Raw genomic sequence first — 13,133 nt, forward strand, 5'->3', positions numbered from 1 at the left:
AGAATTACAAGGACCAGCACTGAGACAGCAGATAACCAGGAATGTGTGACGTCCTAGAAGGCAAAGAAGAAATGGTTTCAAGGCTAAGGGAAGCAAACAGCTGTGTCAAATGCTGCTGACAGGTCACATAGGATGAGAATCAATAACATAGGGCGTTTAACAATATGGGGGCTACTGAAGAACCAGAGGAGCTGTTTCTGTGGGAGTGGTGCAGACAAAGGCCTGACTAGAGTGGGTTTAACAGAGTACTAGAGGAGAGAACTTGGCAATAGCAAGTACAGACAACTATTTCGAGAAATACTGCTCCCACGGGAAACAAAAAATTGGGGTAATGTGGTGAAATGGGACAATTTTTTTCCTAAGAGGGGAGAAATGATAGCATATTTGTTTGCTGATAGAAATGATTCAATAAAGAGAACAAAATTGATGATGTGGAAGGAGAGAACGTGAAGCCAAGTCCTTGAGCAGATGAGACAGAATGGGGCCTAGTACAAAGGCAGACAAGAATATGAACAGTTAATCTAACGTAATGGGCAGGGAGATAGTCATGTACTGAGCAAATGCTGCATAGACCATTTCATAAATAGAGTGCCAGAGGTACGTGGAGTGGTTGCAGTCTATGGAAGTTCGGATTACTTCAATTTTCTTAGCAAAATGGGAAGCAAGGTCATGAGCTGAAGGTGAGGATGGGAAAAGAGATATGGAAGGTTTGGGGAAAATAAGATATGAAATAGTCATTTAGAAGAGTGGGAGAGTAAGCAGATTCGGAAATACAGTACAATCATCGGGCAGCATTACGGACCCACTTGAGGTTTGTGGTCATGTGTGGTTGAGTGGTTTTCTTCTGGCCGTGCCCAGTTACATAGGGGCAAGTGCAAAAAAAAAACCCAAAGAGTTTGTTTTAACTAAGGCTCTGGTTTTGCCAAACAAGCAAAGAGCAAGGAAGGGGATCCAAAGAAGTAATTAAACTGATTAACCATGAAATTTAGATGAGTAAATTCCATGTAAAAGGGAGTAAAAACATCAAGAGGGTAAGGGGCGGGGGAATAGTAATAGGATCAATGGGTTGGAGATTCCACTGGGGTCAGAAGATGGTTAGGGCTGAGGCACTAGGAGTGAGCTGCAAAAATAGGAAGAAGGGGTAACAGAGCAGAACACATGAAATGGCAACTATGGAAGGATTGCAGTTATTGACAATATAGGAGGGTATCACTGTGGAATGAGTGGCTGACATAGCGTAGATGGGAAGAACACTGGAAGAGAGGTCTAGGAAATGACAGGCCAGAGTTTGGGTGGATCAGTTATGTATACTCTTATCAATTTCAATATAAAGACTGGAGAGTAGGACAGTGAGCCTTTACGACATAATTCAAAACTGAAGATTGTAGGGAGAAAGGAGGAAGCATAGTCTGAAAGAAGCAAGGAGACTCGTGACAGATATCTTTCCCACCTCTAGAAACAGTGGTAAGGAAAGTTATGGAGCAAACAAACAAAAACAGCCACAAGTGCACAGTGGAAGAGAGTCCGGTTTCCATTAGAGCAAGAAAGTGAAAACAACATCTAAGAATAGGTTCAGACTGGATTTTGCAGATGATAGACAGTTAATTTCACAAGGCACACTAGAAGGGTATGAAGAGTTGAGAAGGGGTTTAAGAAAAAGTGTAGACCCCACTCCAGCCTGGGCAAGAGAGCTAGACTCTGTCTCAAAAAAAAAAAAAAAAAAAAAAAAATGTGTAGACCCAGTCCGAGCGCGGTGGCTCACACCTGTAATCCCAGCACTTTGGGAGGTCGAGGTGGGTGGATTGCCTGAAGTCAGGAGTTGGAGACCTGCCTGGCCAACACAGTGAAACCTCGTCTTTACTAAAATACAAAAAATCAGCTGGGCATGGCAGTGTGTGCCTGTAGTCCCAGTTATTAGGCAGGCTGAGGCAGGAGAATTGCTTGAACACAGGAGGCAGAGGTTGCAATGAGCCGAAATCACGCCAGTGCACTCCAGCCTGAGCGACAGAGCGAGACTCCATCTCCAAAAAAAGTGTAGAACTTTTTATGAATGGAGAGCCAGAGATAAAATGTGAACGGGAAGTCTGGAGGTTCTGTGGTTACTGACCAAGACTAATCCTAGCACACATGACTCCTATGATACACTCATGTGTTTCACTAAGAAATGGAAACTGCTGGGTCAAAGTTGTTTTTACTTTAAAATAGCTGTACTGACATATTCAATGTTATCCCTTTAACCTTCTCAATACATACTAACAAAACTTTTTTCTCTTTTGCCGGTATAATGAGCAGAAAAAAAAAAGTCACTGCTTTACTTTGCATTTGTCTACTGGTGAGGTAAATCATTATTCCATGTTTACCCACTAGCCGTATTTCCTCTTCTGTGGAACTTTCCCACTTAAAAAACAGTTGTTTTCCCTTTTAAATTGATGTAGAGTGCTTTAAAAATCTATTTTATTCTCTTCTTAATGATTCACACAAATCAATCTTCTAGATTCGTTTCATACCTTTCAACGGCTCATGATAGGGTGATATAAGGCTCAGTAGGCGCTCTCTCTTCCAAATCCCTCTGTACTATATATTAGAGTTTGTCTAATTAAGGCCTTAGTCAAATCTGGCCATACCACTGCTTTCATAACTGTTTTTGCACTACAGTGGTAGAGATGGTATGGCCCACAAAGCAGAAATTATTTGCTATCTGGCCCTTTACAGAAAGCTTGTGGACCCCTGCTATATACCTTTCAGGGCCCCTGAACTGCTGAAGATTTCCAAGAACACAGAGGATCCTTATCTTTACTGACACACTCACTGAAATGCTGTTCCTAGTTCCCAAAATGCTCCAGACATTCCCCCTATTCTACTCAACGAATCTATTACTGGCCTTTCTTGGTGTTTTTACAGATTAATATCACGAAATCTGTAAATACACTTATTGAACTTGTTTATTTACACATCTCTTTCTCCACTAGTATGTAAATCTCTCGACAAGAGATAATGCCAGCACTAATAAATGGCACACAAAGTCCTTCATGGTTTGCTAGCTCTCTCATCATTTCCTAGTTCTGCTATGCTCCAGTCAAAATATATATTTAATTTCATTAAATATTTTTCAAAAACATAATTTCTAATGGTAGTATAATAATCAAGAGTTCTGTACTTTCATACTCATTTCTTTAAAATTTTGGTGGATACCACCTATTCCTAATAATTTATTTACATTTATTTAGCATATTCATGATTTGCTGAAATACTTCTCTTCCTTAATTCCTTTCTTAGTAAAAACAAAAGTGGTGGAATCTTATCCTTCCTAAGATTAACTTTTTCATCTGTGGTAGGAACACATGCATCTAGGATAAAGGGGCTCCACTACCTACCTTGTAGGTAGTTCTATTTTCCTTATGTGAAACACATATTATATTTTTATTTCCCCAGTAAAAACTTCATTTACTTTACCAGGAGTTTTACTAAATGCATATTTCAATTTACGGGCCTTTTCATTCCTCTTACTCCCCAGATTTAATCAAATTTGAGATTTCTTTGGTTTTCTCTCACTTACTTGTTTTGAGATCATTAAGAGTTGCACCCACAGATATTTGGTGCATTCACTTTAGAACCCAGTTTTATATAGTTGTTACCAATTATATCTCACCCGGGTAAAGATTTTTCTCTAAAATGTATGTGAAAAGTTAAGCCCTGTCTTGTTTAACTTTGCAACTTACCCATTCATTATTCCCAACTCAGTTTATCTTAAAAGTGTGGTCTGTGATCTATAGTTAGTTACAGCATAAAATTCTGAGTATGTATATGATATAAAAGTATACAAACAAAACAGCATGATGAGCTTTGCAGTCAAGCAGATCTAGATTCAGATTCAGGCTCGAACGCTCTGAGCCCTTGGACAAAGTACTTACCTATTTACACTTTGTTTTCTCATCAGTAAAATAGAAGTAACTCCCATGCATAACACAGAGCCAAGATAATAAATGAGAAAAATGTACATGAAAGTGACAATGTATATTAAATGCCTACAAATAATGTCCAGTACATTACAAGTAAAACGTTAATCCACTCTCTATTCTTCTAATCCCCAAGCAACAGGAACAATAAATACTGTGTAGTCTCAATTTATTGTATTAATAAGTTCATTATTAAATTCCCTTAAATAAAAGCAATTTGGCAGTATGGACCATGAGCTTTGGATGTTTACTTTGACTCAGTATTTTTGCTTTGGGGACTCTATCTTCATAATCTAGAATGCAGAAATTGATATTTTTTATGAGGATGTTCATTGCAGTGTTTCTTATAACTGCAAAAAATTTAGAAACTGTTTAATAATGAGAAATCCACACAAACATGCAAACATTAAATATGGTAACAAAATAATTTAGTAGCATAAGAAAATGCTTACGGTGCTAGGTGAAAAAAGAATACAAAATTACCCACATAGTAAAGTGTCAACTGTGAAAAAAATCCAATAAACTCAGAAAAAAACATTGGAAGGAAATGCACCAAAGGGCTTACAGTAGTTACTACGTAGTACTGATATTTGTAATTTTTATTTTATGGTTGTCTATATTTTCTGAAATAATTAACAATGATAATGACATTGATGATAACAGCAGTTATTATTTATAAAAAAGTTAATACATGACAGGCCCAGTTTTAAGAGCTTACTGTATTAACTCATTTACTCCTCATAACATAAGATGAAAAAGTGAGATTAAATAACTTGCCCAAGGTCACACAGATAATTACAGAAGGTGCCAAAATCTGAATCCCAATAGTGTAGCTCTAAAGCGCCTGTTCTCTACACTGCACTGAAAAGTTTTGCTTTGTTTTAAAAATTTAACCGTTAAAAAGGCATATATCAATCCCAACTTTATGGTCTCACAGTTATCAGCTTTTTTTTCAGTACTGAGTTGTAATATTTGCTCTGGCATGGAGTGTCTTTTTGGATTAAGATGTAGCCACTATTCCTATATGTATTCTATCTACTCCAGAAAATTCCAAGACAAATCCGCCTCCCTATTTCCCATTTCAATATCTCATTTGACCATTGAGACTCTAGAACTCTAATATTCTTACTTATTATAGCAACTGACAGTACTTCAAAGGACCCTTCAAAGCAACCCAATCACACTTGCTTTTGAAAACCTCCCAACTAACATCCACGCATATAATTACAAATCAGTTGCCACTTGCTGTAGTTTGCATATGGTGTGTCTGTCTCCATCAAAATTCATGTTGAAATCTGATCATGATCTCGTGGACATGATTTAGTTCCCCGAGGGTGAGTTGTTAGAAAGCCAGGCCCTCCCCTCAGATTTCCCTTTCTTTGCCTGGGGAGCTTCCCCTTTGACCTTCTCTAACACGATATGATGCAGCACAACAAGCTGACCAGATGGCGGCGCCTTGCTTCTTATACTTCCCAGCCTGCAGAACCGTGAGCCAAATAATAAACCTCTTCTCTTAATAAAGGACCCAGTCTCAGGTATTCTTTTACAGCAACACAATACGGATTAAGGCACCACTCTTGCAAACATCTGTCTTCCATTGTGAAGTTCGTTCCTTGTACAACTCAGAAGACTCCTTCACCTGCCAACACTCAACAGATTTACCATGGCAATGGCTGAATAGGGCCAACTAAGAAAAATCCTCAACCTCCAGGGGAATTTCACTGTTTCTGATCCTTCCTCTTTAAGGATGGCATTGTTCTCCATTGTTTTTGAAAACCTCATCAGTTTCTTTGATTCTCTCAGCTTTCTCACCCTTTTGCTGGTAAACCAAACTGTTTCGAGGGGGGAGGATATCTTTTTGGCACCAATATGTATTCAAATATCAATCTCAGGAAAAAAAAATCACAATTTATACCCTGGCCAATAAAAAGAACTCCCCCACTCACTGCTGTGCTCCTCTCTGCAGTTTATGTTTGATAAATTTATTTCATTGCACGTCACTTGGTTTGACTTCCTTTATAACCAGGTTTCTTTTCTTATAAAAACATTTGCAGAATCCAACATGGTTAAAAGTCAAGAAATTCTTCTAAATATAGATGTTTACATTTCAATGTAGGAGCTCATTTACAACATTTAGAAAAACTGAGTTCATGGAATGGCTTTAAAATTATAAATAAGAAAAACTATAGTCATAAAAACAATGAATACAATAACAAGTATTGATATCGGAAAAGCTTACAACTAGAATTATATATTTTTACAAAAAATCTTATTCTGTTCACATTATATAATGGTAATAAAGCCACTGAGAGTTGAGGTAGAAGCGCAAACAAGATTTTTATAGATATTTCAGTGGGAGGAATTTAATAATTCTTGATTAGGACAAAGATGCAGCCACATCAAGACTAATCCAGGGTGGCGGCCCCTTTTAGGAAAAAGAAAACACAACACTAGTACTTCATTAGGCTCATGTTAAATTGCATGAAGTAAAAATCGTACTGCCAAACTAGTATAAATCTATGCATTGCATAGCTAGAGACTGAAAAAGAAATCTGCACCTTCAAACTACTATTTCCCTTTTGTAGTTGCTAATTTTCATCCTGGTACAGCCTTCTCGAGGAACAACTAGAGTGCCAAGTAAGGTAAAAGTGGAAAACAGATCCTTTCCCCAAAAACGGGACTTTCCCCTTTTCCACTAAATATAGCTTCTTCACCACTCTAATATGAAAGCTTTGATATAACAGGGAAACTTAAAATCCTGCAGGAACTTTTGATATTCTAAAAGTGAGTACGTCAGGACAGCCATTTTACAACCTTCATTTCCAAACACCTATTACACCATACATCTTGCAATTTTAAAAGTATCTTTTCTTTAGGGTAAAAAAAGTACCATTTACGCATTCATCATTTAAGTCATTACTGTTTCAAAGGACAGTTATTAAGCTTCTTAATACAGCTGTCAAAATCAATTTGTAGATAGCCTCCAATTTCAATTTTCTACATTTACATCTACTGATAGACCAACCTGATTAGCGATTAAGATAACAGACTTAAACTGTAAGCAATCCTTGCAAAATCCAGTTGATTTTTAAAATCAGTAAGTAACACGCGATCATTTTTAAAGAAAGCCATTCCGAAAATAGCTTGATTGTGGTGGCCGGTCTGCTCCTCAGCAGCTGTTCCCTGTTGCTTGTACGCATGGGAGTGCAGGTAGAAGTGCAAAACCCACAAGCCCACGCCAAACCCGTACAGTCACAAACATTATGTAAACATGTCGTGAGGCCAAGAAGCCCCAAGGAGAAAGAACCGCCGGGAGAAAGAGATCGGCAAGCTGCATGTGAGGACGATGGGCGCTGTGTGCGGACGCGGGAGACCCGGGCAGAGGGGCCCAGGGCGGGACAAAGACTGGTCCATCTCGGGCAGCGCCGGCCAGCGCCCAGAACCAGTGGGAGGCTGCCGTCCCGGGGCAGCCGACTGCAGCGCTCAAGGGCCCTCAAACGCCACAGCTTAACAGGCGAGGCAAACGCTTCCCTGAGTATCAGCTCATTCCCTTCCCGCCCCTTGTAACGGGCTCCTCGGACACCTGAGGAGCCGCCGTCGCCTGCCCCCTACCCGGGTCCCGCAGGGCGCCTGGGCCGGCAGCTGTTGGGGTTAGAACCGCGCCGCCGCTGCCTCCCGGCTTCAAACGGCCGGGCGGGCACCGGGAGAGCGAGCGAGCCCAGCGTCTCTCCCGTAGGCGCGTCAGGCAGCTCGGAGCTCCCAGCCTCTACTGCCGCCCCTCCAGTCCGGGGCCGCGCACCCTCACGCCACCTACCCGGTCCCACACCATCCCAGAGGCCTCGGGCGCTCAGGCCTTCGGCCGAAGCGGCACTGCCTCCTGTCCGGGGCCTGAAATGGCTGCGGAACAAAGAGAATCTGGGCTCCACCGAGCGCCGGTCCGATTGGCCGGGGGGCGGAGCCCGCCGCGGGAACGTTCGGCGGCGGTCGCCTTGGCAACGGCGGCGGAGCTGGGAAAACTGCGGCCTCGGTCGGCTGGGCCTGTGGGCCTGCGTCCGGCAGCGCGCGGCAGTGCCTTCTAAGCGGGCTCTGTAGCTTCAGACCTCACCGGCCTGGCGCGGGGCTCACAAGTGCTCGCACTCCCTGCGGCCGGCGCGCTGACCGGAGCCTCTGGGTCTCGCACGCAGCAGCTGCAGACGCTGCCCGGCGCGGTGGGGCTGTGAGCAAAATGGCCCGCCAGTGTGGTTGCTCAGACTGTGCTGAGCCCTCCTAGGAGGATGGCCCTGCCCCAGCCTAACTTCTGTACCCCAGCATAACCTCCAAAGTAACAGCCGTGTCCTGGGAGCCTGTTCAACACTGAACATATCCCACAATAACACAGTTCCAGCGTCGCTGGTAAAAAGCAGAAATGGCTTCGGTAGGTAGATGCGGGTGGATGGCTGCCTGCTTAGTACAAAATAGGCTTTTGACGTGTGTTGTATCTGGCGTATAAACTACTATGTAATTAAAATTCAGTGATTTATAAAATTTTTACGTCTCCAGGTGTGCAATCCTATAAAACTGTAGTTTCTTGCTCTTAGAAATAACAAGCCCTTCTCTCCCTAACCTGCCATCATGAGAAATTAAAATGTCCCCTATTTTCTGTACGGCAAATGATTCAAAATGGGAGTGGTGCACGTTTTTATACCCAATTGCAACAACGGTAATGAGATAAATACCAGTTCCTTTCCCTCAGATGATTCTTATATGTAACATTTACTGTGTAAAAATACTTAAAATTTGCATAGCTAGCTGATTCTTATTTTCTAAGGTGATGATTCCGGTGATAATATTCCTCACATGATCAATGTGAGTAGAAATACCAGCAGTTCCGACTATCTTACTGGAAGTGCTGTATATATTTTGAAAATACGTAACAGTTGTTGCCTTCCTGTCATAGTTTAGGTAAAATTGCAGTACATAATACTAGAAAATGTCTGTAAATTTTTACTAAGATAATTTATTTGTTCATCTAAACATGTTAACAGTTTTCGTTTGAACTACAGTCATTTTGCAGGAACAACTAGTTTATTTAACTTAAAATTTGAGACTAAAAGTACCATTTTTTAATTATTGGGAAATTGAACTTAGCAAGGAAAATATTATAGATAACTAAAATACTCATGATTTCAACATGTTCTAATGTTAATTTGATAGTAATTGGATACAGTAGTGTATATCAAAAAGAGCCCCCCCCAATAGGAGTGGATTACTAAGAACAAAAATGTAATATAAACTTTCCTAAATGGTAGTTTATCTGCAGGAAAATATACCCAGAAAAAGTGTATTTATCCAAATAACAAATGGCTTATTTCTGCATTTGAAAAGTTACATCGTGGACTAGGATCTGTACAAATCAGAGGATGTGTAGTATTTGCATTATTCTTTGCTAAAGGAAAAAACACAAATATTTCTAAAATCTAAAGGATTAGCAAATAATGACAGATGTAAATACTGCTGACTAAGCAATTAGTAGGAGTTCCTCTGATTAATAGTTTAGAAATAATTGAAATGAAGAAAAAGTAACATTATTTAGCCTAAGAGGATTTATTGGCCACAATCGTTTGAAAGAAAAAAATGTTGATTATCAGATGTTGTAAAATTGAGATTAAGCACATTAAATATGTATTCTTTTGTAAAAATCAAAGTGAATGAAAATATTAATATAAAATAGTTCTATGTTGAATAGAGATTCTTACACATGTAGCCTTTTTGTCTCTTCTAGGTCAAATTAAAAATACATGTTTTAAAGAGTAAATCTTATCATTAACAAGGATTTATTAACATGGCTTATTTTATTTTTCTTTGCACCGTTTGCACATATAATAGCAGCTATCCAGTAGTATTTTCTCTTTATACCTAAATATGCTCATGTGGTAAAACTTTGAAGAATTATTGATAATTTTTAAATGACAAAAATGAAGTTAAAAATTATAAACTTTGTTTTTACCTTTAAAACATAGATACCTTATAAATTTCTGTATTAATTTTATTTTCTCAGGTGAAAAATTTACCAAGATAAAAATAAAAACATGTTAGAAGTTACAAAATAGCATCTGAGGAAGAAAACATGCCTATAAGCTTTCACCTAGGAATGACAAGATGCTTATTTTGTCAGGTGTAGCATTGTCAAAACAAGTGTGGAGCTTGCAGGCAGAGGACCTATATGCAGACACTGGCTTTACCACTTATGAATGCTTTTGGTTCAGTCTTTCTGAGCTTCACTTTCTTTTGTCTGAAACGAGATTAAGTAAGATAAGTTACATAAAGAACTCATGAGCAGAGTGCAGGGAAGGTTGTTAGAGGGCAGTGAATGAAAGTATTACTAGACATTAATATAAATCAAAGATGTTTGAGAAGGAGGAATGATTATTGAAAAAGTAGGTCTGGAAGTTCAAAAATTGTTAAATAAATATCTTTAATAGGCAACTGTTGGTGAGTATATAGAAACCTGGTAAGATAAGTAATCTTTTAAATGCAGCCAAGCTTCTAAAATAGAATAAGCCTGGGCGCAGTGGCTCACGCCTGTAATCCCAACACTTTGGGAGGCCGAGGTGGGCAGATTACCTGAGGTCAGGAGTTTGAGACCAGCCTGGCCAACACGGTGAAACCTCGTCTCTACTAAAAATACAAAAATTAGCTGTGTGTGGTGGCGAGCTTCTGTAATCCTAGCTACTCAGGAGGCTTAGGCAGGAGAATCGCTTGAACCCGGGAGGCAGAGGTTGCAGTAAGCCAAGATCACACCATTCATTTGCACTCCAGCCTGGGTGACAGAGCAAGGCTTTGTCTCAAAAATAAATGAAAAAATAAAAATAAATAAATAAAAAAATAGAATAGAATCTTCTAAAATATTGTTTCCATTTATACTTCTGGAAAGACAATTATTTCACATTATGTAGTTTAAAGAATTGCCTTACACTGAAACATCTTCAGGTTGACATTATGAAAAAAAGTTTCAGTAATTATTTAGAAGAATTTAATTCAAATATTGAAGAGGACAACTGTAGTCAATATTCAGAAATGTGTAAATAATCTACAGGCATTTCTCATTTAAAGTAAGCCCAATATATAAAGTTTGAATTCTTAAAAATGATAAATTAGGGAGTTATGAGTTGGGAAAAATTAACTTCAAAGCTCCTTTAAGTATTAACATGTCCTAGTGATTATAATACGATTCTGCTTATAAAAAGGTCTACTTAGACTTCCAGTTTTGGGAAGATGGAGTAGATATACTTGTCCCTATTCCTCCCACTAAGTATAATGAAAAATTCTGAACATTACATATGAAGCAAACATAAAGGTCTCCAAATGGTGGAAAAAAGACAGATCAACTAGAGACCTTGGGACCCAAGGAACAACATGATGGTTAATTCCCTATGTTTACTTTTTGCTTTAGATACACCAGACTTGAAACTTTAGATATCAGCAACCTGGAAACACCAATGTCACAGACAAAAAAAGCCCCATCAAAACACAGCTCCAGCTGAAGGGCCAGAAAAGGAGTGTAGCAGACAGAGAACTTTTTGACAATAAATGCATACTCTAGGCAACTACAGACAGAATTGTGACCCCATCCTACTCATGTCAGCAAAGTCCTAGTGGAGAGCATAGACCCCTACCCTCACCAGACTATTAGGTAGTTTAAAGAATTGCCTTACACTGAAACATCTTCAGGTTGGCATTATGGAAAAATATTTAAGTAATTATTTAGAGGTGTCCTAACCCCTCCTTCCCAGGGTGGTGTCGGAGAAGGTCAAATAAAGAACCAGTACTTTCATCATCATACGTCAGTAATAAGGAGTCTCCCATCCTGGGTGTCAGTGAAGGCCAAATGAGGAACTTGGATATCTCCTCCAACTTGGCCTGCTCCCCACACCCACTTCCCCTGCCAGTACCATGTTAGAAAAAGCCAACTAAAAGAGATTTTAATGAGAGTCAAAACCTCATAAATATCCCATATGTCCAGGTTTTATGAAAATCACTCATGATATATATCAAGAACTAGGAAGATCTCAAACTATATGAAAAAAGACCATTAATAAATGACAAAACCAAGAAGACAAATATGTTAGAATTATCTGACAAAGATGTAAAAAAATTATCTGACAAAGATGTTAAAAAATAAAAATGCTTCAGTGAGCAACTACAAAAACACTTGACACAAATGAAAAAATAGGAAGTCTCATTAGATAAGTAGAAGACATAAAGAAAAACCAAATGGAAATTTTAGAACTGAAAAATACAGTAATCAAAATTAAAAACTAAATGAGTTGAATAACAGAACGAAGGAGACAAAGGAATAAATCAAGGAACTTGAAGATAGAAGAACAGAAATTATCCGCTCTAACAAAAGAGAGAAAATAGACTAAAAAGAGCAGATTCTCATGGAACTAAGTGACTACAACAAAAGATGTAACATTCATGAAATCAGAATCCTAGAGGGAGAAAAGAAAGAGGGTAAGGCTAAAAATACTCAAATAAATAATGTCTGAAAACTTCTGAAATTTGGTGAAAGACATAAACCTACAGATTCAAGAAGCTGAGTGAGTTTTTAACAAAGGAGCCAAAACAGTTAAATGGGAAGAAGGTAGTTATTTTTTAACAAATAGTGCTGAAACAACAGGGTATTCACATGCAAAAGAATAAAGTTGGACGTCTGCTTCACACCATATACAAAAATTAACTCAAAATGGATCATAGAACAAAATCTAAGTGCTAAAACTATAAAATTATCAGAAGTAAACATGGAAGTAAAGTTTTGTGACCTGGAGTTAGGAAAAGACTTACATATGACACCAAAAACACAAGCAACAAAAGAAAAAGTAAGTAAGTTGGATTTCATCAAAATTTTAAGCTTTCATGCTTCAAGTGGCACCACCAAGAAAGAAAATGAAAAAGACAACACACAGAATGGGAGAAAATATTTGCAAATCACATATACAATAAGAGATTTATATTTAGTATAGATAAAAACTCTTATACCTCAATAATAAAAAACAACCTAATTAAAAATGGAGAAAGGATCTGTATAGACATTTCTTCAAATAAGATATACAAATGACAAATATGCTTATGAGAAGAAGCTCAATATCATTAGCTACTAGGGAAATGCAAATCAAAACAAGGAGACACCACTTCACA

General features: G+C 38.6%; 1 protein-coding gene across 1 annotated transcript in view; it reads right to left on the reverse strand.

The window, feature by feature from the left end:
- TNPO1 (transportin 1) overlaps window positions 1-8,211 on the reverse strand; it is a 103,005-nt gene extending 94,794 nt beyond the window's left edge. The window contains exon 1 of the mRNA XM_011996880.1: window positions 7,771-8,211. Within this exon, the coding sequence (XP_011852270.1) occupies window positions 7,771-7,785 (15 nt within the window). The 5' untranslated portion in view covers window positions 7,786-8,211. The remainder of the gene's footprint in view (window positions 1-7,770) is intronic.
- Between the last annotated feature and the right edge of the window lie 4,922 nt (window positions 8,212-13,133).

This window comes from Mandrillus leucophaeus, unplaced genomic scaffold (assembly GCF_000951045.1).
Source record: "Mandrillus leucophaeus isolate KB7577 unplaced genomic scaffold, Mleu.le_1.0 Scaffold114, whole genome shotgun sequence".
NCBI classification, from domain to species: domain Eukaryota; kingdom Metazoa; phylum Chordata; class Mammalia; order Primates; family Cercopithecidae; genus Mandrillus; species Mandrillus leucophaeus.